Source organism: Oreochromis niloticus, linkage group LG15 (genome assembly GCF_001858045.2).
Source record: "Oreochromis niloticus isolate F11D_XX linkage group LG15, O_niloticus_UMD_NMBU, whole genome shotgun sequence".
In the NCBI taxonomy this organism is placed as follows: Eukaryota; Metazoa; Chordata; class Actinopteri; order Cichliformes; family Cichlidae; genus Oreochromis; species Oreochromis niloticus.
In genome coordinates, this window is record NC_031980.2 from 19,988,720 (window position 1) to 20,013,740 (window position 25,021).

Sequence of the window (25,021 nt, forward strand, 5' to 3'; positions counted from 1 at the left end):
CAAGCCTCATTCTCCTTTCATATGGTAAGTCAGTCCAGACAAGATGAGATGACAAAATAAGTTTCAAATTGTTTCAAGCCAAATATCAGGATGTCTTCAGGTCAAATATCAAGTTCGTCCAAATAAGAACTTAATTGTAATGTTGCCAAAGTTGACTTTTAAATAATTTCTTCCTTTTAGAAATTTTATCAGACATATAAAATGAGATTACACCACAAAACTAATAAACAGCAGATCTCTTATTTATTCAAATAATGCAATATTTTACATATTTTTTATTTTAAATAGGAAAACAGGCAAAGAGCTGAAAACATCAAACATAACCTTACATCAACTAAAACATAATGATGATATCCCCATCGTACCAAATCATTGAAGAAAGTTTCTTGTGCTTTTTTTAGTCTCTTTTTTCCAGTTGGTTTGTCTGCTGCTTGATCTCAGTCTCACATGCTAAATTTGTTTCATCATACCCAAATGTTTCCATGACTGTGGACAAAAACAAACAAACAAAAAAAGCACAAGAATGTCCAGTAATAATTTCAAGAAAGAGATGGTTCAGTACAGTACCATGCAGGTGAGCCACGGGAACTTTGGTGCAAAGCAGAAACAAATTTAATGCAACAATGAACAAATAACTTCACAAACTTTACCTCCTGCTACTCTGAAATGAGGAGTGCTACAATGTTGAGACTCAGGAGAGATGATTACAAAGTGCCAAACACAGATAGACACTTCCAATTCAACTCTCAGACTAACAGGGTCAGGATTCTGGTAAAAAACTTTAAGAAAAACAGCTCAAGTTCATATAGCAAAACCACACGCTGAATGAACGAAAACGTAAAAGGAAAGTTTATAAAAAGTCTTTGTTACAATCATATTTTATGATAAATACTGATCATAAATATTTCACCTGTTACCAATGTCACTGTCATGTTTTCTGGAAACCTGACCATGTGCCGTGTACTCTCATTCTTTAAGCTGTTAAAAGTAGATATACTTGCACTGTTCCGAATTTCAGATCAGTAGCACAATAATATGATTATATGATAAGAGAGTTTATTAAGAGAGTTTTAAAATGTCAAAAGCTGCTTTGGAAATGTTCAGTTTGTAATCAGAGACAAACAGAAAAAGCAAAAGGAGGAGTGCGATTTGTTTGCTCTACTCTTTGCTATCACAACACTCCTCGAACCCCTTTATGTGAAATACTGAAGTTTACAGTGCAAATGACAATTATTTTATTAAATGCTTTTTCTCATTATTTTTTCAGTGTTTTTTGGGCACGTGGCATCATACAAAAACTTGCTTAACAATTATGTGTACAAAGCTTTAGAAATACCCTGAATGGCAAATCTTTGTTATTGAGGTTTTAGCAATAAACTCACATTTGAATACTGAGAAAACACAAATATTAATCTACACCAGCAATGCAACGGCACCTAGTGTGATGAATATACGATCAAGGGCACGTTTTTTTTGTGGTAGTAAATGTCTGGCTATGGATCAACAGATGCACTGCAAAGTGATTTAATTAAGCTCAGGATTGTTCACCTCCTTTCCCCAGTTGGAGAAAATGAGAAGTTATTACTGATGTACAGAGATAAAGATTTATGCTACCAAGGGCTGCAGCTCACCATACTTCCTGGTTATACAAGCAGCGACACAGTTTTCAGATATCTTTTTTGTTCCAATTAAAAGGCTGAAACTCAAAACTTATTATTGCCAGTGAAAGCAAACAGTTGTTTATAGTAGAGGAGTCAAAACCAAACAATAGTACAGATTATTTCAATGAAAAAATCGTTTTAGCTTTAAATGCGCCTCCCTGTTAGCAGTAATAAGGCTAAATCTTTAGACTTGATGTCTTCAGGGAGTTTGCCAAATTTTAAACTGACATTTCAGTCAATTTGACCAGCCAACCAAATCTGATTAATTAGTGGAAACCTAGAAAATAGACTTTCAGTTTTGTTTTGTTTTGTTTTTTTAAACGATTTTCAAAAAGTCCACCTTCCTTTATGAGGGTGTGCTACTTTTCTCTAAACCAATTAACTGGGAAAAAATTGAGATTAACAGCAGCTATTTTACTGGTTTTCAGCTGCTCCGCACATCAGAAAGAAGAGTGAAGTGAAAACAGAATAATCCAACCTGTTTTTTGTGATGATCATGTGTCCATAAAAATCACCGTATTTGAGGTGTGTTTGTTTTTTAAATTCACCCGGTCTGAGCTCCATTTAGAAAAATCAATCTCACCCAAACGCTGTGTTTACACTGTGCAAGCTTACAGATTTAATTACTCTCATGTGGAAATATGGCATAAAGTAGGTTTCCATTATTACTGACATCCTCTGTGAAAAAAAGCAAAACATATATTGGTCAACATCCTGCATTTTAGTTTCACTACCATCTTTTGCATCATGCATTTGGCTGAACGGGGCGGATTTCAGCACTACGAAAAGTTGGCTTCACTTTTCACGCAGCAATCAGATCTGCGTACCACAACAGAGCCTGTAAAGTACAAGAGCATACGAGCAAGAAAAAGAAAAAAACATAATCGATTTCCCTACATTAGTGCCAGGGGTGGCAGTAGAAATATGGCTTGAACAGGAGGGGAGGGGACCAAATCAATCCAAAGGAACGCCTCCAGTTTCACTTTCAACTTTCTTCAACCATCCATTCATACTTAAGGCCATCTCCATTTTCACACAGAACAGAGAAACAAACGTAATCAGCTCGGGCGAGCAGTTAAATAATCACCAAAACAAACGTGTGAGCAATTCACCGGTGAAGACTATAAACGAAATGTCCATATTATAGAACATTATCATCTATTTACAACGTCTCTGATCAAATCAAGACAAAAAAAAGAAAGAAATTCAATCCGTTGCTGGACATGATTCATAGATGAAAATGCAAAGTAAATTCATCAGTATGAAGGCATCGTGCTTTCTTTTCGAGGGCAAAGAAGGGAAAACGGGTCTGCTATAAAAGCAACTGTAAACAGCACGAAAAGACAAACTGGTGTCTTCATTCCCTTTTTAGAAAGAAGCTGGCACCTTCACTGCCTAAGCTATGGGAATAAATATCATGACAGTTTTTTCATAAAGTACCTGCGGGCCAATGGACAGCAAAAGGAACAAAAGTCTTCCTTATTAAATACCTTCACCCAGTCCACAAGCAGACACGCAACCAGTGTTAGTACCATTAATCAAGGTAGGAAAACAATGGCACAGCCTCAGTTCAAAACACCAGAAGAAAAGAGAAGATACAAATATAACTTAATTTTCATTCACATCTTATGCCTCATTTCAGTGATGATATCAGATTTTCCCTTCTTGTAATGATAGTGTTGTGGTATCATTGTTTACTGTTTGGTGCACATGGTTATGGTGACTTGTCTAGTTGATACATCAAGTCGGAAATCACATTAGAAAGAAGCTTTGCGTGCTCCCAGAGTCGATTTTAAGAGCCTCAACTGGCCGTTTCGTTCTTCATCAGACAAATGTGGCAAGGCTGAAGTATCGGGATTATGAAAGACAATATGGTGGAGTTCAAAAGAGCCTTAAGAACACTTTAAATGAGCTGTCAATAAATAAAAACTATATGTGGACGGTGAACTGGACTGAGTCCGTGGAGGCCAAATGAAGGTGCAGCCCAATAAAAATATATCCCTAAAGAAAGGAAAGGTTTCTGTCTTCAGTGTGTTGTTGGCATTTCACTGTTGCTATTATGGAGACATTCACTGAGAGAGAAGAGTTCAGATTGGATGGAGAGAACCAGGAAGGACAGAGTGACATCACACCCTGAGGAGGTCCTCGTCACTGTCGTCTTCTTCCCGTTTCCTGTTTGCTGCCGTGTTGTTACCGTGGTTAAGGCCAGAAGAGCGAGGTTTGCTGCTCTTCCTTTTCCTATCAGACTCGTCCAGGAGGCCCACCAGGTCCTCGTCGCTCTCCTCCTGAAATAAAAGACTTCTGTGAGCTTTTGAGAGCAACGCTTGCAATAATTGCTACCATAACCGACTGAGATGATACCAGAGAAAAAGACAAAGAACTGACTTGCAAGAAGGCGCTGTGATGAGCCATAGATTGCTTGGAGAGTCCTGATGATTTAATCACTCGTACCCCGGGGACACTCAGCACCTCGTCCTCGCTGTCGTCATCCTGATCGTCCAGCGAGAACGACCGCAGACCCTCTGTATTCACCGGCTTGGTCTTGATGTGACCGTTGCTTTGGTTATTCTTGCCACGGTGCAAAGATGATGAAGATGTGGGAGGAGCATCGACCTCCTCCATCAGCCATTCCATCTCTTCCTCTCCCCCTTCTTCATCTGTGCTGACCTGAGTATTTAAAAGGCACAAACAATAAGATGAATAATACATTTTTAATCGTCTTCATGATGGCTAAAAAAAGCTTCACTACAGTATCTGATTTGTAGCATGCTATGGCTTTTTGAATATTTGCTAAATTATGAAAAATAACCCTAGTGGTTAATCATTGGTCATCACTGGTCATGCAACATGTAATCCTTAGGTTTTCCTTTTTTATTTATTATTATCATTACTTTATTACTTTATATTATTACTTTAAGAAAAAGTTAAGTCCATGTCCAGGTAAAGCTAGAATATTACACCACTACCACAGCTTCATACAGCCATTTCAAAGTGGGCGTGGCAGCACCAGTGAATACTCAGATGTCTTTGCTGAAATTGGAATAGTGTATTCCCACACAAATTTAGTTGCAAACGCAGACTCGACCCCACTGGTTACCAACTGGTTGTACTCTGGTTTTATATAGAAATCTAACCAAAGTTTTTTTTTTAAAAAAAGCTGCTTTGTCATTTGGCAATTTCGAGTTAAATCCATGTCCTGCAGCTGCTTCACAACTATTTGTGCAGGCATTTGTTAATTTTTATTTCAGCTCTATGAGCTTCTGACTGGACTCTTTAAGGAGTTGATGTGAATTTCTGAGTATGTAGACAGCAACAGATTTGTGATTTTCGCCGATTTATCACTGTTTATCCTAGGTGTGACTGCAGCATAACATATTCCTTCTCTAGTTACAAGTTACAGAAACCCTTTAAATAACATGAGGGATCATTTTGGAGTCGGAGTTACAAATTTTTTGGTTTGTTTTGTTTTATTGTTCCATTTGTTATTTTGGCGTTGGCTTCGCCCTGAGCGGTGGCTTTATTCCCTGTCAGTGCCAGTAACCCACTCGCGACTCTTCCTTGCGGTATGCTCTCTGATCTCTAGACTGGGGGAAACACAAAGTAACTTTGAAACTCGTTCATTCATTAGCTCAACCAACCTTGGAATATTTATAGGAGACTTGGTTTCCTCTCCTACAACAACCAGCGATCTTCTGCCTCACCAGTTCCCTGGACACAGACAGGTGAGATTATGAAAGAGGCTTTCATACATTTTTAAAAATATATATGTACCAAAAATGGATACTCATGGTCTCACCTCCTCTCTCTCTTGTGTAGCAGAAGCCCCATCAGACACACAATTAGAACAACCAACAGGAGGCTCAGCATCACCCCCACTGCTTGGCTCCGCCCAGACAGAGGCGGAGTCTCGTCACCGTCATTTATCTGCCTTTCAACAGTCCTGAAAGTCAATCCGGAGAGGAGACTTCAACATATTTATCAACTGTTTTGGGCTCTGGGGATTAAAGTCAGATTGTAAAAAAATGTACTCACGTCAGATCACACACAGCATTCGTGTGCCACACAAACAGATACTGGCAATTGTCCGTCTCCAGCATAAACTCCGGGATGCCGACACCTGCTGACGGGTTACAGTGGAACCTTATTGTGGATGAAACATTTTTGTTCTTTGCGCGGCCACACTCCGACTCAGAAGGCACTATCACATCCAGATTTCCTCCTGATGGAAAAACAAAAACACGTTAAGATGCTGTGACCACTAAATGGAAGCACTCACGCTAAAATGCATTGCTGTCATTGCCAATCACATGCTTTGGAAAGGGTTTTGAATGACAGATCAAAATCCTCTTCTGTTTACCTTTTATGTAGTACTTGGCTTTGTTGGATAAGCCAATCTTGCGCCTGTAGGTGTCGTTCAGTTTCACCTGGCAGATGTTGGCACCAAGACATTTAGGCAGCGACTTGTTGGTGATGCCAGACAACTGGATGTGGTAGATGTAGCGGTCCCCATTGGTACGAATGTCTCCAGATGCCTGATGGTGGCTAAAAGGCGGGAAAAAACACCAAACGAAACTTTTGTGACAGAAAGAATTTTACAAGTGCGTTTTTTGCTTAGTGACTGAAACTGAAATTTATATATGAGGTGGTGTAATGAGTGGATGACACAGGTGGACTCGGTTACCTGAAGTAGAGCGCTCCCAGACTGAAGCTGACTCCAGTTTTAGGAACCTTTATGGTCCCATTTAAGATCTGTACCTCTTTTGGTTTCACTGCACAAGCTTCCAGAGTCTCCCAGCCTATCAAGAACTCACATGAACCCTCATCAACCCTGCACACAGACAAGAGAATACAGGATATTAAATTAAATATAAAATTAAGAATAAAGCATAACAGGCATATTTTAACATGCCGAGGACAGGTTCAAAGAATTAAAAACAAAAAACAAAAACAAGGCCACTAAGAGTTGTGGGAAAAAAAACACAAAAGAAATGAAACATTCAGCATCAAGTTAAAATGGTTTTAAAATAAGACAATGTAAAAACAACTTTTACGTGTATATACACAGAGATACAGGTCAGGAAAAACAACACGTGACAATTTAACAGTGAGCTCTTCGATAGGGAGCATTTGATGCATTAATTTCAGACAATGTGATGCAATTGAACAACATTTAGTCTGCTGAGAAATGCTATGTTAATCAAGTAATTAAAAAAGCAAATAAAAACAAACTGAAAAAATTAGCTAAAAATTAGCTATAATCTTAAAACAAATAAACAGGATAATAAATGATTCGCAGTTTAAACATTCTGTTAATTTCATACAGTAATTTAGTACCAATGTTGTATTAAATGAATTAATCAAATTTTTACTGCAGGGAAACATTAAAATCTCTAAAAGAGGTTTTGTTACCTGATGATTTTGGGGTGTCCCACTGTGGAGCCGCAGCTCAGCTGGATTACTGTCTTGGCTTTCTGGCGTTTAGGGCATAATTCATCTCCTGCTGAATAGTTCACAAAAATCTTCCCACCTGTAGAGGAAGGGAAATCTCTTGAGACTGTCAGGATAAAGTTCTCTAACATCAAAAACACTCTTGTGAGAGAAGAAAACAAGACCTAAAGGCAAACAAATATAAGTCTAATCAGTGATCCTTGCTTGCATATTTAATTCTTAGTCTACACTGTTTTCAGTTTATTTTTTATAATAATGGTAGTAAAAAACACCCAGTTTAGTGAAAATATCCTTTACACAAAATGACACCAATGAACAAAGTATTTGCAATGGTTTGCACACCATTGGCCTCCATTTTCTGCGTGTAAACTCGGCCCAGGATCTCGGTTTTTCCTGCTGCTGTGCGGCGGCATATGGCTGCATCTTCAGGACAGCCTAACAGCCCACCGCGGATACCCTGACACAGGTTGATGAAATACCTGAAGCCACAGAAACAAAGGTGCCATATTTTAAAGAGTGAGGAATCATAAGACCACAGCATGCGTTTAGAAATTCTTTTTAGAAGGGGCTAATCTTATATGAGGCATATGTATTGCTAAATATGAGGCCCTTTTAGATCTAATAAATAGTGAAAAGTTGGAAAAGCATCAAAAGTGTGTGCAGAACGACTGCAGAGCTCCAGAATCAAACTGTGGGTTTACTGCCTTCGATTAAGGAATCGAAACCACACTTACGAATCTCCTTTGTAGCTGAACTTCCACGGCTCAGTGAGGGAGGACAGTGCTCGGAGGTCAAAGGTCTTATGCTGACTGACGAGCTTACACTCCATCTTCCTTGGGGTACAAACGGCATTGGTGCGCCACTGGAAAGTGACTGCACAACCTGCCGTCTCTGAGAGCAGCTCTGGAGAACCGATTCCTGCAGAATGGTCGCATGTAAACAATATGGAGGACTGACGTTTAGCCGAGGCTGGGAGAGAGAAATAAAAGGAAAAACAAAAGATTTTCAGTTTTGGTCATGAAGACAACACAGCATTAGGGTAAGTATGTTAAACTATCAAGAAGGAGTAAATGCCGTTATTTAGAAGAAGACAAAGAGAAGCCAACCCCCACAGACCCCCATCCTAAGCTGCACAAACTCACACAAATGGGCATTTACAGCTTGATACAAAAATAGTTTTGTTTTCCCTCATTCATAAGAGGTGTAAGGACTGGGATTTTAGTTTTACCTGTCTGAAATGTATTGAGTCTTTAAGTTATGCAATACTAGAATAAGACCTCACCTCGCTACCCCTTTATAATAAACTGGTTCAGGTGTGTTGTTAAGGGTAGCTACAGCTGGCAGCTCTCCTTTGGCCTCACCTCCAATAATTTAGAGTTGAAATAGGTATCATCAAAGAGGCCACATCCATCTTTTATATACAGTTCTTAGTTTTGTTTTGTTGTATTCTTTCCCCACGTCAACATGAAGCCACAATTGATAAGTAATTTCTCTAAAAGGAAACTAAATCTGACTGCTAAAATACATATAAACAAATATTCACCAAGCTTTAAAAGCATGAAGAACAGTTAAATCTTTTTAAAAGTGCATCTAAGCATTGCTCTAATCAGAAATACTGCACCTATACAAAATGTATCATTACTTTCCTTCATGTGTGCTGCCACTGCTGACAGAAACATAAGATTAGCTATTCTGTAAAACTTTTATCTGTGCTGTTCTTTGGACTACTAATAGAGTGTCAACTACAGTCAGGTATTTTTTTGTTTAACCCACTATGTTAAAGTTCATATTTTATAGTACCCATCATTTGTTTTTTTGCTTATTTCCTTGTTATTACTCAGCTTTCATGTTACCATGTCCCAGCTTCAGTCTAAAAGAAGCAAAGCTCTAACATCAACTTCTCAGAAAACATGCAAACTTCCATCATTTTGTTTCCTATGATAAATGACCAATAAAAATGCTGTTCAGTAATTTTTTCTTAAATAAATGACATCTTGTATATAGTTTGAGACTGTGCACAATAAAATGTCATTTCTTTCAGTTTTTTGTCTTTTGAAGCATTTTTCCCATTAACATCATACCTAGTTTAAGCTAACTATGCTAACTACAGAAGCCTTTACCTGGTGGGCAGGGATCTCCTCCACCATACTGCATCAGCACTCCCTGCACTTCGTGTTTGAAGTCCATTGTCATGCTTTTACTGATGCCAAATGATGATGCCAACTTGTCTGAACCAGAAACGTGGCACACTGCACTCTGCTTACAGGCCGGTTCTTCCACTGAGCCGCAGACTTTGATGTGATACGTACCCGAGTTCCCCTTTACCTAGACATACAAACAGAGCTCTGTTCTTGCTATGCTTCTAAACAAAACATATTTCTGTTACAGTGAAACTTTTGAATCAAATAGACTTCCTGTAGTTAGAAAGTGTTCAGTATATCATCAGCTCACCTGGACTTCCTTGGAGAGGTTTGTCAGGTCAAATGTGAACTGGAGCTGAGAGTCGGTGAGCCGGCAGCCGCTGATGTTAGTGGCATCTGAACAGACTACCGGGGTTGCCCACTCAAAGAAATAGACGCAGCCCTGCAGCCTCAGCATTTGCGGAGAGCCCTGTTCAGAGATATAAAGTTAGTAAAAAAATAAACAGGGTAAAGAGAACTGGCAAAAAGTAAATACTCTTATTATAAAGCTCTGCTGACCAGCTCCAGGCCTCTCTGGCAGGTAAAGACGATGGTTGAAGTGTAGTTCTGTAGAGGGTCGAAGGCACACTTTGTCGAGCTGCTGTAGGTGATGGATACCTCCCCTGTTAATTTGTTGAGCTCTGGACCACGGGTGGTGCGACCAATTTCCTTCAAGAGACAATAATGAAAATCATACATTTTTATTTTATTAACATTAAGTCTATGTGATGTCACTGCCTTGGTAAGGCAGATCAAAGCAATTAAACCTTTTTTTAAAAATAATGTAAAGGACAACATTTGTCAAAGAACTCACCACAGGTGGTCCGTCATATGGATCCATGCAGATAGCGGCTCCAGGTGGGCAGGTGACCCCAGGGATGGGGTTTAGAGGCTGGCAGATGTTGACGTAGAAGTCTGGAGAGTTATCCGGGTCAATGTCGCCGTCGTCGTCATCTATTCCCAAAAGAAGAAAAGAAAGAAACAGGAACATGTAAACCGTGAAGGACTGACACAGTGTATATTGTAGTACAGGTACTCCCCCATTTTAACTCAAAATGATGCAACTCTGCTATATCTATAGGTGTGAGAGGTGAACCTGTATCTCACTGACCTGTTGCTGTGTAGTGTCCGCTGACATGAATCAGAGGAGACAGGTCTATCAGAGCAGAGCCGTTCTGGACTGAACAAGTTACCTTTTCATTAAAGGAATAGGTGAAAAGAAAATCACTTTTTAGAGCATAAAACCATACTAAGTCATGAGACATCAAACAGTTACAACTTTAGAGTCCAGGAATTCAACCATGTTTATTTTCTAATGTTACCAGACTTTTAGAGATTATACAAAAGCTTCAGGGACATCTGCTTATCATTGGACATTCCCCTCTCCTTTGATGACCCCTAAGAAGCTGACTTCAGGTGACCTGTCCGCCTCGGTTAACTTAAGTTTGCTTCTCTCAGGGAAATTATGTGCCACATTAGGAAAGAGCACACCCGGTTTTCCAACTGAACTGCAGTATGTCAAAACAGCTTTTCAACATAAAAGCAGCTCTACAACAACAGGCTGTATTGACTGTATGCAGTGTTTCTGTCTAAACAATTTTCTGCCTCATCTGTGTTGTGAACAGTAAGCAGCTGGCTATATCACAGCAAACACAAACACGCTATAATCATTTATGATTTTACATCAGCTGTAAGGCTGTAGCTCAGGTCGTAGAGCAGGTCATCTACTAATCGGAAGGTTGGGGTCTGCATGTGTGCAGGTAGTGACACCAAGGTTCTCTCTGCTGCATCCATTGGTGTGCTAATTGTTAGCTAGAAAGCACTTAAGTATAGAAAAAGTGCTTGTATGAAAGGGTGAATGAGACAAGCGCTTTGAGTACTCATGGTAGCTGGAGTAGCTCTTATATAGCACTTTTCTACTTAATTTACTACAAGGGAAAACAATAACTTTACTTTAAAAAAACTGTTATTACAAAAGTACATTCCTTTTCCACCCGTGTTGGACAGGCGAGTCTTCTCTCACACAAACATACTTACAGGCTGCTCACAAACCAGCGGTGTGTGGAAAGCGAAGAAGTGCGTGCACGTTTCAGTGTTTGAGTCAATCAGCACTGGCTCTGAGGGGGCTGAGCTCATGCTAGCTGGCCTGCACAAACAAAACATTCAAAACAAGGCTCAGTTATTTTTAATAAATATATTAAAATCACCAAGGATGCATTAAAAAGGCGTTTAACAAATCTGTAAATACTTGTAATCAGTTTAATCTTATTTAAAAGATGAAAATTAAGCACTAATTCATCAATAAAGCTCTTACACTCTGAAATAAAGGATTAACTCAAGTAAGTTTTGCATTTAGGGAAATTGGAGGAAACAAATGACACACAGTATCACAATGTATACAGGTATGAATTTTCTCTTAAGGGGCACTTTAAATTTTACAGTTTGCTATTCCTGAACAACGCAGGTTTGAGAAAATGTGAGCCCTGCTCTATGCTTGATGTAGTTATAGATGAAAATTAAGATGCAAATGGAGGATAATGTACCTGCAGATGAAGCTGATGACGGTGCTGTGGGTGAGGCTACGGTTTGCTGGGCATGGACTTCCTTCTTCATAGGTGAGCTCCAGAACATGGTCCTTGTATGAGAGCTTACTGCTCACCTTACCACCACTGACATCATCACTGCCTTCCTTAATGCACACAGCTATAACACATTTCCATGGAGATCATTCAGAAAGCTTTAAATGTAAAACACAAAAATATAAATATTCCATAGATCAGTTCTAGCAGCTGGAAATCTGCTGACCGCTCAATGTTTGAGATATTTATATTTCCCAGTGATCAAATTCAGCTCAGACTCTGGGATTTATTTTTATTATTACTTTTTAATTAATAGTATTTTTTTCAGGACTGCAAATATATCCCATTGTTGAGCATTCGAACCATGACCTTACTGCACTTGTGTTGCCACATATTATTCTCCCCCACTGTGTATCTGATGCTGATTAAACATTTCTTAGCATAGAGTTACAAATCCAGACCATTTTTTACTCTCTGGTAAGCGAGCGGTCAATAATTTGAGAGAACCTGGAAATTCAAGTGTCTCTTTGGTTTCCTTTGTTGCTTCTGTCGCAGACAAACAGTTATGACGCATGTTCTTGGTGTTTCATAAACTTTCTGAATATCTAAGCAAGACTAAACAGTAACCAGATGAAAGTTGAAGGAAGCAATCTCTCCCAACTACAGAGGCGCTTTGTTTTCTTTATAAAGTAACTGACTGGTTAAAAGCAGAACTGATTGCCTGAAAGTGACTCCTGTATACACACTCTGACTCAATGAGACCTCTCATCGTCTCAGTGACTGAAGAGAAATGATCCGCTAGACTCGCATCGACATGATTGCACAACAGAGTCAAATTTATCTGCGCCAAACTGTATAATATTCAACTGAGAGATGCCCTAGACCAGAGAAATATGTGAACCGCATACCAAATAAAAGCTACCACCACTGCTGATTTTTCACAAATTCATAGAATTAAAATAATCCAAGTATACTTTTCACCTTGGTAGATCTTTCATTTTTTGCAATGAGAAATTGGCTAATATAATCCAGAAATGTGGTGCGGCTAAATTAACAACTCGTCGATTGCAGTGACGTACCTGTGTCAGGGCTGCAACTAGTGTTGGCCACAGATCCACAGATGTTCATGCGGAACACCACCTTCTGGTCCTTATGATGGTGCACAGTGTAACCCTCATCCTTCTTCAAGGGGTTCAGGTCAAATAAATGACCTGTGGAAGATGTCATGGTTTAGCACTGTGGCTATTTAGAGATAGATATTTAACTTGTGCACATCTTTACACACTCTTAAGAGAATACCAGAGATCAGCAGACATAAAGAGGAATAAAAAGGGAAAGCAGATGCTTTTTGAGAACTTAAATTTAAATGCATATTACCATATCATTCTCCTTTTATCACTCCGGCAGGTATATCAAAATAAACAAAGATGATATGAGGAGAAAGTGTGTGTTTCTGACCTGTAGCAGGGTTGGTGACTCTGCAGTTGTCATGCTGGACACTATTTAGAGGGCAGGCAGTAGCTGTTCGCCACAGGAAGGTGTACACACAGTCTTCAATCTCAGAGATCAGAGAAGGCCGAGAGCTCTATGTGGGGCATATAAATACATGTTTTTAATTTTTTTATATTTTAAAATAACTCAAATTTGGACCCTACGGTGAAAACGCAGTGAGCGTCTTCTACATGGATCCTACATTCCCACTCATGTGCAGTTTACAAAGCCATTTGATGCTCAACAAACTGTTTACTGCATGCTTTACAGCCTGACTGCCATCAGACATTTTAGCTGACCATCTTTTAAGTCCAGTTCTTACCACTTTGTCTTTGTCACACTGGAAGCGGATGATACTGGTCCTGTTGCGGCTTCCATCTGGACAAGCCTGGCCGCTGGTGTACTGCAGCATTAGGACATTCCCGTCCCACGTAGGACCAGAATGGACCTGACCCAGACTCAAATATTTATCTCCAACCTTCAGGCATGACGCTGCAGTGGAGGGACACTTCCATGGGTCTGTAGCAAGGAGAAGGATTTTCAGTGGATTTCAAGACATAGAAATTTGGGCCAGAATTATATTTAAACTCTAAACCAGAGCTAGATGTAATGACATTACTGTATCCTTTACACCAACCTTTCTGCTTCACCAGCGACCTACAGACGTTAATGTAATATTGTTTATTCGTGTCCCCAGTGGGAAGTTCCGCCTCCCAGTTCCCAGAGTCCATAGCCAGAGGTGAGAGGTCGTACGAGCGACCCTGATCATCACTGACAAGAAAACAGGGAAAAAGGTGAAAATTCTGAACTGTGGTCCTTTCTGTAAATGATAATTAAATTCTACTAAAGTTATACAAACTACATACAGTATAAGAAAAAAAGAAGTCCATGTGTTGGAGTCAAATTGTTAAATGTTGTCATTGTGTTACTTAAATTTGTAAGTCTTAGTTCAAACTGTAGGATCAAAGACATTCCTTTGTCTCTGACCACCTCTCCAGCCAGTTTGTTGCTGGGGAGGCTGAAGTGTTTTATTGTAGGGACATCTATGTGAGGGTTCTGTTTGTTGCTTAGTAAACTTCCTGCTTTTATGATCCTTTTGGTGAGCAGGTCACATACACGCACCCCCAAACACAAACACATACACTCACATACACGCACCCCCAAACACAAACACATACACTCACATACACACTCACATACACACACACACACACACACTCTCGCACATGCATACATGTGCACACACATACACACATAGTGCCTTATCTTGTAGAACCAATGGGGGATTTTACAATGAGAGGTGCTTGTGTGTACTGTAACTGTTTTCAATAAAAGGCAGCAAGCGGAGGCCAGAGTTGGGGTCATTCTGCGGTTTGATTCAGAGTGCTTTTCTTAGACACCGACCGGGGCCTCCCTTGCGCAAGTAAAACCAGTTAAAGATGTTTGTCTTGTTGCCTTGCTTGTCTTTAACGAGAATACGTTTCTAAACAAGCGGGGCTTGTGGAAGCGCAGACCCAACACCATGCAAATGACACCTTATATAAAAATAAAACCTTACATATAAAAAAAAAATAAAAAAAAATTGGAAGACAATAGTGACACGAGGACTACTTACTTGTAAGAGCAGCTGGTGGTCTTGACTGGGACACAGGCCAGTGCAGTGGGCCAGTTGAACAAATAGGTGCAGTCTGGAGTCTCCCTAATATACTCCGGTTCTCCCTGAAAAAGTGAAGTAGCATTAGACACCATTGCTTAAGAGCTTAGAAGACCTCTGTGTGTCATGAAAAATAACGGCCCAACATTATGTGTAAAAAAATACTAAACAAAAACCCAAAAAAACTGAATCAGAGAGATGTTAATTTTTTTTTTGTATACATCTTGTTTATATTTTTTTATCTATTCAGAGATCAATTCTGCAACTAACAGTAATGTGTGCAGAAGGCAGGCCCTGAAACACAGTGGTCATTTATGTGGAGACAAACCACAGGGTGATTCTTTCAACCACAAATCTCCAAGTGCAAAACTGTCACTCAGTCACCAGTCAGTCTTACAGGTATCTGATCTGTTGCTCTCTGTTAACAACCCCTTCAAAGCTACATAGAGGAGCAGATTTTCTGTGTGTTAAACTTACAGGATTCCTGTCAGGGTTGCAGGAGAAGTAGATATTGGTAGACCTCTGATAGACTTTATGGCAGATCTCTCCACTGGTGTAGTTCAGGATGATCTGGTCTCCAACATAAGTTAGCACCTGGTTTGCCATTCCTGTGTTCACACGAGCGAAAATTCAAAAACATGAGTACTATAAAAATGACATAGATTAAACATTACAGTGTATAAGAAATTCTCTCTTTCCATACCTGCGATCTTATGTCTTTCTCCGGCAACTTGGCAGGAGGAGACAGTTTCACCTTTTGTCTTTTTTTGGGTGCAAACATCTGCTTTGAGTCCGCCGCAGATTGAAAGATAGTAAGTGTACTTGGCAGCATTTAGGGTGTAATCTCTACCTTTCAGAGAGCTCAGATCAAATTCATAGCCACTCTTAGGGTCACGAACTCGACAGTCAGCACCTATGAGGGAAAGATCGGACAATTTATTGCCCATTTCCACGGTGGATCAAATGCTAAAATGTTCAGATTTTGTCTCTATGTTTAACCTTAAGTAACATTTTCTGTCCACTGTCACAGACGTTTTTACCTTGTGACTTCCTGATAGGGCAGGCCTCTGACGTCCGCCAGATGAAGACATATTCACAACCATCTATACGGTCAAACATGGGGGAGCCCTTGAAGTAAATACAAATGGACACAAATAATCAAAATTTAGATTAAAAGAAATTGCTACAGGTCGAGCTGAACATGCAACATTTAAAAGAAAAAAAATGAATTTTTATTTGTGATTTGCCTAAAACAGACCAGAAAAAGCTACAAAAGGTATTCAGAGATTAATTCGGTACACATCTCAAAAAAATAAAATAAAGGTAAGCCTCTATCATGAAATCCATTTGCAAATACCTCAAGGGGAACTTATTTTATGTACTTTTGGTAACAAAGTAACCATAAAATGTAGCTTTCAGTTAGTGAGTTAAAGTCTTTAACAGTGCTACTGAAGATAGCACTAAAATAAACAGTACAAGTTTTCTCACTTAGCCTCTATCGCAGTAAGAAACTAGAAAACAAACATCACATTTTTCCTACCAAATCTGGTCCACACAACTAAAACATTTATATTATAATAATATCAAATAGTCATCTTGTGACCATTATGACTGGGTTAGTTCAAGAGTCTAAAAACACTCACCGGGTTTTCATCACACTGAAAGATGATGCGAGTTGAGTACTGGGACGAAGACCCGCATTTGTCTCCATTCTGGTACACGACGCTGATGGAGCCATCTTCTGCTGCCTGTGGGCTGGACTGGATGTATCCCAGGTTGTATCCTTTGCCATCAATGACAACGCAGGATCCCAAAAAGCCCACTGCAGACAATACAAAATGTTATACTCTAACTATTTGCCTGCATTTTTCCAATAATATCCCGTGCCATCCTTACAGTCTAGCATTTAGGAAAATGCCTTTCCAAAAAACAAAACAATAAACCAAAAAACAGTCATTCATAGTTTTTATTTAGCTTTGATGACAACATGCATTTGCTGTGAGATGATTTTTATAAACATCACAACATTTATTTACATCCAGAGCTGAATTAAATGTTAAGAACTTGTATTGATGATGGAAGAGTCAGACAGCTGCATAAAGTTTTCTTTCATTTGTGGAAAAACTTGGTCATTGACTTTGTAAGTAGAAGTGCTTTCTGAATGTTAAACATAGCTGTGATTTCAAATGTTGATTTCTTTTAATTATTTGATTTTTTAATTGATCTAACAGTCAGCATCCAAGATTTTTCTTTTTTTTTTTTTTATTGGACCGCATCAGTTCCTCAAAGATTCCATTTCCCCACTTTGGTTACAGATTTTCATAAATGCATTGCACAGTTTCTAAACCAGTTTCTGTAGTTTCATATTCTAATTTTCTTTGCTTGATGCAAGCCAATAATTTGACCTTTGTGAAACGGAGTAAAATCTCTTCTCCACTCACAGAATGGCAACGTGGTTGTTTACAAAGAGAGAAGCTACTCACTGCATCAGTTAGGGTTCATTAACCCGTTCCACTCAAAGCAATATTAATCACCAATCTCCAATGGAAGACTTCTTATTCTCTGCTCTGCTTATTTACACCAAGTAAATGAAGTAAGTCTATCAAAAAACATATATGTCAGACTTAACTGAGTCTATTTTATAACAATAAATTGTAAATGAAGGCCTTGAGGCGACTTTTGTTGTGATTTGGCGCTATATAAATAAAACTGAATTGAATTGAATTGAAAATCAGTTAACCAGCAACCTGTACAATTTAAATGTGGTATCAGACTAGGTTAACAGTTCATCTGCATATTTTAATACAACTTCTGGAGGCTTACTGCAGATTTTTCGCTGTTTAAAACAAATGGCTGTGGAAGGAGCAGATACAAAGTTTGCTTGTCTTCACATTGGAGTTTGCTGATCAGGGGCTTTGGTAAAAGTAAAAGTTTAAATGGTGGTCACCAGAACAGCTGCTTTTTTGGGCGCTAGAAACACGTGTTCTTTAACTCTACCTGCGCTCATCTTCTCAGCACTGACTCAGTCTCTTTGCTCTTTGCAGTGTGTAAACAGACTCTGGCTTGACATTAAACTGTGCCAACGTCATAGTCTCCGCTGCTGTTGTTGGTGTTTCTGTTTAAAACAGCCCCCTGTGTGGGCTTAATGTTGTCAGAATTTTTATTCTGTAGCTGCTCCTAAACATGTTTGCATTGCAAGTCTGCTTTAGTCGCAAATGTGGGTGAAACGCTCTCGTTGGCGTTTCCATGGTGACAATGGCGAGCTACAGAGCCGTGCCTTAAACAACGTTTGTATCGAGAATTTTTTATAAACAAATTATTCAAAATAATCAATGAATTGCTGCAGCCCTTGTTGTGTCAAATCCTCGTCAACGTCAAATTCTCTTATGTCTATCTAAACCTATTAATTTCTCACCTGGACACTCATCTACACGTGGGAGGGGTTTGCAGACGTTGATATAAAACCTCCTTGATGTGCCCGAATCTGTGTTTATGGGATTCCATGGGTAGTCATCTTGATCCCGGATCAGGTGACTCAGGTCATACTCATTACCATGTAAATCTAGAAGTGAAAAAAATAAATCAGATTTATTAATTAATAAATGAAGACATGTTCAAATTAGTAAACTTTTTTTTAATCTAACAAATTCTAAAAAAAATAGTGACACCTGAAAAAAGAAGCCATGATAATTAATTTATTTGTGTGTGTGTGTGTGTGTGTGTCTCCAAACCTGTGATCCTGCAGTCAACTGGAGCAGGCATGCAGGCCAAAGCGGTGGAGAACTCAAAGAGGACGTCATGGGCCACATGGTGAGGTGAAGAACTCATGTCCTCTCGCACCAGTTTTAAGGATCCAGGGTAAGACTTTGGATCACACACAAAATTAATCCGAAAGGTGTCCCGAGTTGCTGATGAAAAAGCAAAAAAAAAAAAAAAATGGAGGAAAGTCACAAAAAGTGCACCACTGTAACGTAAAAATAGCATCAGTATTTTTGTTTATAACCATTGTGTCGTTTGATCAAAATACAAATGAATGGACACTTGGCTATGTCCATCATCAGATCTCACTGTGTGACAAATTTCAAGATCCAGTGTGAACTGCTTTATTTTGTACATTTTCTATTGTGCTTTTGCTACCTGTCGGAGCGTCAACAAGTCCCTTGTATGTTAGTTGGAGGATGCCGTCAGTTGAATACTTGAGGGTCTTCTCCACCCCCACAGGGCTGATGGGGTGCTCGTTCTCCAGCTCACAGCCGGCAATTCCCTGACCACATTCAGCTACATCTGAGCAGATGTTTACCTGCAGGTAGGTGGGATACCACTTTGAGTTTGTGTACAGTTTCCTTTATGCTATATTTCATACCATATAATAAGTAAACATCTTAATGACAAAGTCTGTGAATACACAGTCGAATGATGTAGTCCAGCATCACACATCCAATTCAAAAACTAAAAAGAAAACAAAACAAAAACAGGTAAATCAGCAGTAAAAAGACAATATTTTGGATCATTTTAGTCACTTGCCTGCCAAAGCTTATAAATGTTGGTATTTAAGTTTTATACTTTTAATATGTTTTTTTTGTTTGTTTTTTTATATTTGATTAATAGGTTACATTTTTATTTAAAATGTTAAATTCAATTTTATTTATATAGCACCACATCATTTTATATTGTAAAGACCCTGCAATAATACAGAAAAAACCCCAAGAGTTGAGCAAGCACTTTGGCGACAGAGGGAAAGAAAACGTCCCTTTCAACAGGAAGAAACCTCTGCAGAGGTTAAAAAATTAAAAGAAGAAGAAAAAAAGTGCTAGTTACACCCAAATCCCTTTCTAATAAATGTCAGCATTCGTTACCCTACACGGTTTGCAATTAAATTCCCTCCTCACAATGCTTTTTTGATTAGAATTTAATACAACCATGTTTAAAATATCACTTGAAATGCAAAAATGCAATGTTTTCCATAGCACTGCGACACTTCCATGCAACACTTGAGAGCTATAATTTGAAGAAATTATGTATGCTGGCAGAATATTGTTGAAGTGTCTTACCAGGAATTTCTTGCCATTCCCACTTGTACTGTATCCGGTCTTGGAAGCCAAAGGCATTAGGTTGTACTCAAAGCCAGTGTTGGGGTCCACCACAGCACATGTCTGATACGGCGAAAAAACCAAAAAACCCCCCCCAAAAACCCACGCAGATTACAACCATTTTGTTAAGTTTACCACAGTGTATAAATTACAATTAAGGCAAATTAGGAATTAAGATCCATGCAAGTACACTTACATTGTTTGTGATGGTTCTGATGGCACAGGCTGCATTGGTCTCCCACATAAAGGTGGCAGTGCAGTTCCGGTAACCCCGGAATTGCGGTCCCATAGACTGAACAGTGTGAAGCACAAACATTGTTACACTCAAACCACCACCGTAGACAGCCAGCAAGCCATTCTCGTCTCAAAACTGCATTTACTCACGAGAGTCCCTCTGGAGCAGACCAGGTGAATGCGCGTTGTATACGAGAGTTTCTGACCGTCCGAATCACAGGCAGAGCCATCTGTGAACTCCAGCATAAGGCGGTCCCGTGCTTCGATGATCGGCCCTCGCTTTGAAATGCCCATGTTACTGATTGACACCACCTCCTCTACAGAGCCCTGAGGAGAGGCAGGAACAGGTAAATAATTCAGTATCAGACACCACTTACACTCTGCAGTTACTTTGAAATTCTTATTCAAATGTTCACCCTGAGCATGTTATTATAAAATGGGTGGAAGCAATATTAAAAAATAAAAAAGAGCAGCAACAACAAAGAAAAATCATTTGCTGAATGACTTTGTTTACAAAAATATAGCAAATCATATTTTGTGTCACTTTCTTAGGTGGGATTCTGGGTTATTAAATGTTTGGTACGCCTATATTCATGTCCAGATCTTTCCATCTCTAAAGGTACACTAGACGAATCAATAAATATTAACATATTAAAAATAGTGTAGCAAAATAAGTATTATCGTTTCTGTCAATTGTAATAGAAATTATATGATGGAAAAAGAGGAAATGGTAAAACTGAGCTCTCTTTTGAATTTGTTGTTGCCAGCTCTGTTGTCAGACACATGTAGGGATGGTAGTTAGACACAAAGCCAGACAAATTTAAAGTTCAAATCAGTCCACTCTGCAAACTGCTTCTTGGTTGAATTCCTTTAACCAGTGGTAAAGTCATACCTCTCACTGTTCTCTTTGCAAATACAGATAGTTCTTTTTTCATGAGCAATACATTAGTAAATCTGTCCCACAGTGGTATAGTCACAATTCTCTAAAACCAGCAAGAAAAATTAAAACAATCAGTCATAAACCGCAACCCCAGTGGATTTGCAACAAGACCCCCTTTCAAGTCAGTTTCACAGTCCTTCTGGTCAGGCTATATATAAAAGATTTCAATACAATGAGAAAAGATTCAAAGTCAAATTTGCCTCAAGATCTTTGAAAAACGCATGGCCTTGACTACCCAATCAGAGTTGGCAAAGGGGTGTATGGCTGGACTCACTGGTGTCCAGATTCTGATTTTGACAAGGTGTTTTGAGGATGATACTCAACCTATGCTTTCTTGTGTTACTGCAGTTCACCATCTGGTCTCCACCAGGGAAGGTTTGGTACAATGCTAAATATTCACCAGAAGACTGACACGAGCTGTGTGTTCCTCCTCAGTAATGTTGCATCTCTCTGATTCAGTGGAGGTGTTTAATGTTACAGACCTGTTTGGTTACATATTTCATCTCGCAGATGGATGCATCGCGGTCGCAGCCATGTACAGGGCTGATGGGGCGACATACGTTGATGTAATACTTCTTCAGATTATTGCTGTCGGATAAGTCCATCACCTGCCAGTTGGAGGTGGTGCGTGACAGGCTGAAATTGAAGAAGAAAAGCTTGACGAGGAGGACAGTAGATTGGAAACAATTCAGTGCTGGACTGGATGTACTTATTTTCATGGCCTTTGATTTAGACACTGGTAAAGCAGCTGCTGCACAATGATTTTTAAAAGCATTACCTGGATAAGTCATACTGTTCCAGTGTGTCTGGATCTGTCACCAAACACTCATGAGGTCTTTCAGGGCACGCGTAGGAGGTATACCAGCGGAAGTTGTACGTGTACTTGTCTTCTACCTGAATGAAGATTTTAACAAACACATGTTTATATAAAAAAAAAAAAAAAAAATCATACAGGAGACACAAAATACGTCAAACACTGTTTAAACAATCTGGCAAAGAGGTAGGGAGGATTTTACCTGGAATTCTGGGTATCCTGGTCCAATTTTTGGGTCACAGAGGAAAGAGATGAGCGTAGATCTGGGAGTGTGCTCTTCGTTGTTGTATGGGGTGCCATTACTGTAGTTCAGCTGAATCAGCCCATCGTAGTACGACAGACGGGAGTTCTGTTCCCCAAGACTCCAAAAACTAAATAGGAAAGGCGGGAGAAAAAAAATATGATGTAATTTATTCATGTTTCTTTATTGCTGAGTGTATTTAAATCACTCAGTTTCAGAATCTTTAATTTAATAATGAGTGTGTTATTCAATATTGGCCTAAACTTTTTACACACAATGTTGTGTGTTGGGACGTAAAATGACCAGTATAATGTACAAAATGCAGATTGATAGAAGGAATGCTTAACTTAGGGTTCCAAAAAATATAGATCCTAAACTAAATACATTGTTGCACAATGCGTGATGCTCATTTATCCCTCTTCTTTCCACTACACCTTCAATACAGCAGGAATTTGCAGTGCAATCAGATGGAGGCAGATTATTATTGAATTCTTGATCCAATTGGTATTAAAATTAGCAAACTAAGGTAACACAGCAAAAGAACACTACGAATACTTCAGGGATCATTTATATTGATTTCTCAGATTTGTGAGAAAATTCAAGTCAGTTCATTTTTTAAGCACAGTTGTTTTTAAAAGTGCTTAAAAGTGGAGTGAAAGTTGAGAAAGTGGGGCAGAATAGAATAAAGAAGTGCGATTCTTCTTGCATTTTCGTAGCCTGTAGTCTTACTTCTTTTCCACCTGGCATGCGCCGGCCTTCTCAGGACATGACGAAACAGTGACTGGACCACAGACGTTGATATAATACTGATAGATGCCTTTAGTCAGGTTGTAAAAACCACCACGAGGCTTGGAGAGGGGCGACAAGTCGAAAGAGAAGCCTGTGGAGAAGCAGAGGTTAGTTAGAGGTTAACAAGAGGATTTAAAGTAAAGAGACAAGAAAAAGGCAACCACTGTTTTTTTTTCTTCCTGGTTTGCCATCATGAAAGTAACATGTGAGAGGACACGCGTGTAAACTACCATGATACAGGTATTACATTCTCCACTAGGGGGCAGTATCGAGCAAGAGTGGTGAAACCATGGTGTGTTCAGTTGACTTTTTATTAATTAACTTTTTCAAGATTATTATCTTGTCATTCCTGGCGTGCGCACACACATGCACACACATGCACACGCACACACACGCACGCACGCACACACACGCACACACACGCACACACACACACACACACACACGGAATTAATTGTTAAGAAAACATAATTCATTTTGGATTTGGAAGTATCAAGTTTTAAAACGATCACATATTAAATGGAGCAAGATCCACATTCACTTTTCTATCCCCTTTTTGTATTTATATATCAGAAGACAACAGGTGTTTTCTTTATTTTCTTTTATAACAGTTCATTTAAACTGCATAAAAACTACAAAATATGCAATGAGCTCTAAACTGAATTGTCTGGAAGATGATGAAAAAAATAGATATGAAAAAATACTTTCATTTGTGATTTTTTTGCATACTTATTTGTCCTTCATTTCTTCCACATATAAAGTACATTTGACAGCAAGGCACAATCAGCTGTATTTGACACAGACTGTCAGATTGTGTGGAGAATGTTGACGCTGGCAGACAAATATAGAGTAGGTGCGCCCCACTGAAGGCAACAGTGTTAATTAGAGCTAAAATCATTAGGCAGTTAATCTCAGTTCACTGCTGTTAAATTTAAACTTAACTCAATTCAGTGCGAGACATTAACGTCAGCATTTAGTTATCTTATCGACTGACAGAGGTTTACCCTGACTTTTACAAACAGCAGTGTTTTTCAAATACAACACTATGTTCTCCTGCTTGGAAAGGACAACTGGGTGAAACAAATGAGATCAATGCATTTACTGTCTACTGAGGTAAAGCAGACTAGCCCAGACTTGCTTTGCACATCTTTAAAAAGCTTTACTGTGTGAATCAGTGAAGAAAACATTACAACTTGGTCTGCAGTTAGTTAGTGTTTATTATAATCTGTAACTCTACAGAGACGTTGACAGTCAACTGATTTTTGGGTCTGATTTTTGCACTTTTACAAATGCGTTTCTGTTTGTTATGATTTTTTAAATTCAATACAAGTGCTGGGTTAATTGTACCATTTCCTAGCAGTTCACAGTCAAAACAATGAACTACATCATGACTGTAGTGATTCAAAGCCAGTGGAAATTAATTTTAAGAGCTCAGAAAGTTATATGATCAGATTTCCAAGTGAGACGTGAAGGATCATGATTACCCCCTTTTATCTTTCAAGGAAAAACTTACAAAGAAACTTATTTATGGCTTTATTTATGGATTTATGGCTGAGAAATACCATTTTCTCCTTCCTAAAAGCCTCTATTAACCCTGTTGCTACCTTGTTCTCTTCCATCCTTTTTCTTGCTCAAATTAAAAACTAATGAGGAAAAGCCCACACATATTTTATAGTTGTGTGAGTGTGTCATACCAGCTTGAGGGTCCTCCACCTTGCAGTTGTCCCCTGCGTCTTCGAGAGGACGCAGGCGGCGGCTGTGTACCACTCCAACTCATAAACACACTTATCAGATGTGACGCCAAGAAGGACAGGAGCGCTATCGAGATCTCCTGCAGGAGTACAGGAAAAAGAAATGCAAAAGAGTCAAAAGTAGCAGAAACATAACTAAGAAAACAGAG

The 25,021-nt window shown here is 39.1% G+C and overlaps 1 protein-coding gene across 1 annotated transcript in view; it reads right to left on the minus strand.

Annotated features, from left to right (window-relative positions):
* Positions 1-224: 224 nt before the first annotated feature.
* igf2r (insulin-like growth factor 2 receptor) overlaps positions 225-25,021 on the minus strand; it is a 50,196-nt gene continuing 25,399 nt past the window's right edge. Inside the window, 38 exon segments of the mRNA XM_013265046.3 lie at positions 225-3,946; positions 4,047-4,328; positions 5,300-5,369; positions 5,458-5,601; positions 5,694-5,880; positions 6,019-6,203; positions 6,343-6,489; positions 7,071-7,188; positions 7,452-7,588; positions 7,844-8,078; positions 9,230-9,434; positions 9,561-9,719; positions 9,809-9,958; positions 10,104-10,243; positions 10,401-10,482; positions 11,327-11,435; positions 11,833-11,992; positions 12,948-13,079; positions 13,327-13,453; positions 13,682-13,878; positions 13,997-14,130; positions 14,975-15,078; positions 15,491-15,621; positions 15,717-15,926; positions 16,054-16,141; positions 16,657-16,835; positions 18,429-18,575; positions 18,745-18,921; positions 19,151-19,313; positions 20,065-20,166; positions 20,300-20,395; positions 20,488-20,664; positions 21,760-21,913; positions 22,056-22,171; positions 22,294-22,462; positions 23,062-23,212; positions 24,816-24,851; positions 24,854-24,952. Coding sequence (XP_013120500.2) covers positions 3,788-3,946; positions 4,047-4,328; positions 5,300-5,369; positions 5,458-5,601; positions 5,694-5,880; positions 6,019-6,203; positions 6,343-6,489; positions 7,071-7,188; positions 7,452-7,588; positions 7,844-8,078; positions 9,230-9,434; positions 9,561-9,719; positions 9,809-9,958; positions 10,104-10,243; positions 10,401-10,482; positions 11,327-11,435; positions 11,833-11,992; positions 12,948-13,079; positions 13,327-13,453; positions 13,682-13,878; positions 13,997-14,130; positions 14,975-15,078; positions 15,491-15,621; positions 15,717-15,926; positions 16,054-16,141; positions 16,657-16,835; positions 18,429-18,575; positions 18,745-18,921; positions 19,151-19,313; positions 20,065-20,166; positions 20,300-20,395; positions 20,488-20,664; positions 21,760-21,913; positions 22,056-22,171; positions 22,294-22,462; positions 23,062-23,212; positions 24,816-24,851; positions 24,854-24,952 — 5,558 coding nt within the window. The 3' untranslated portion in view covers positions 225-3,787.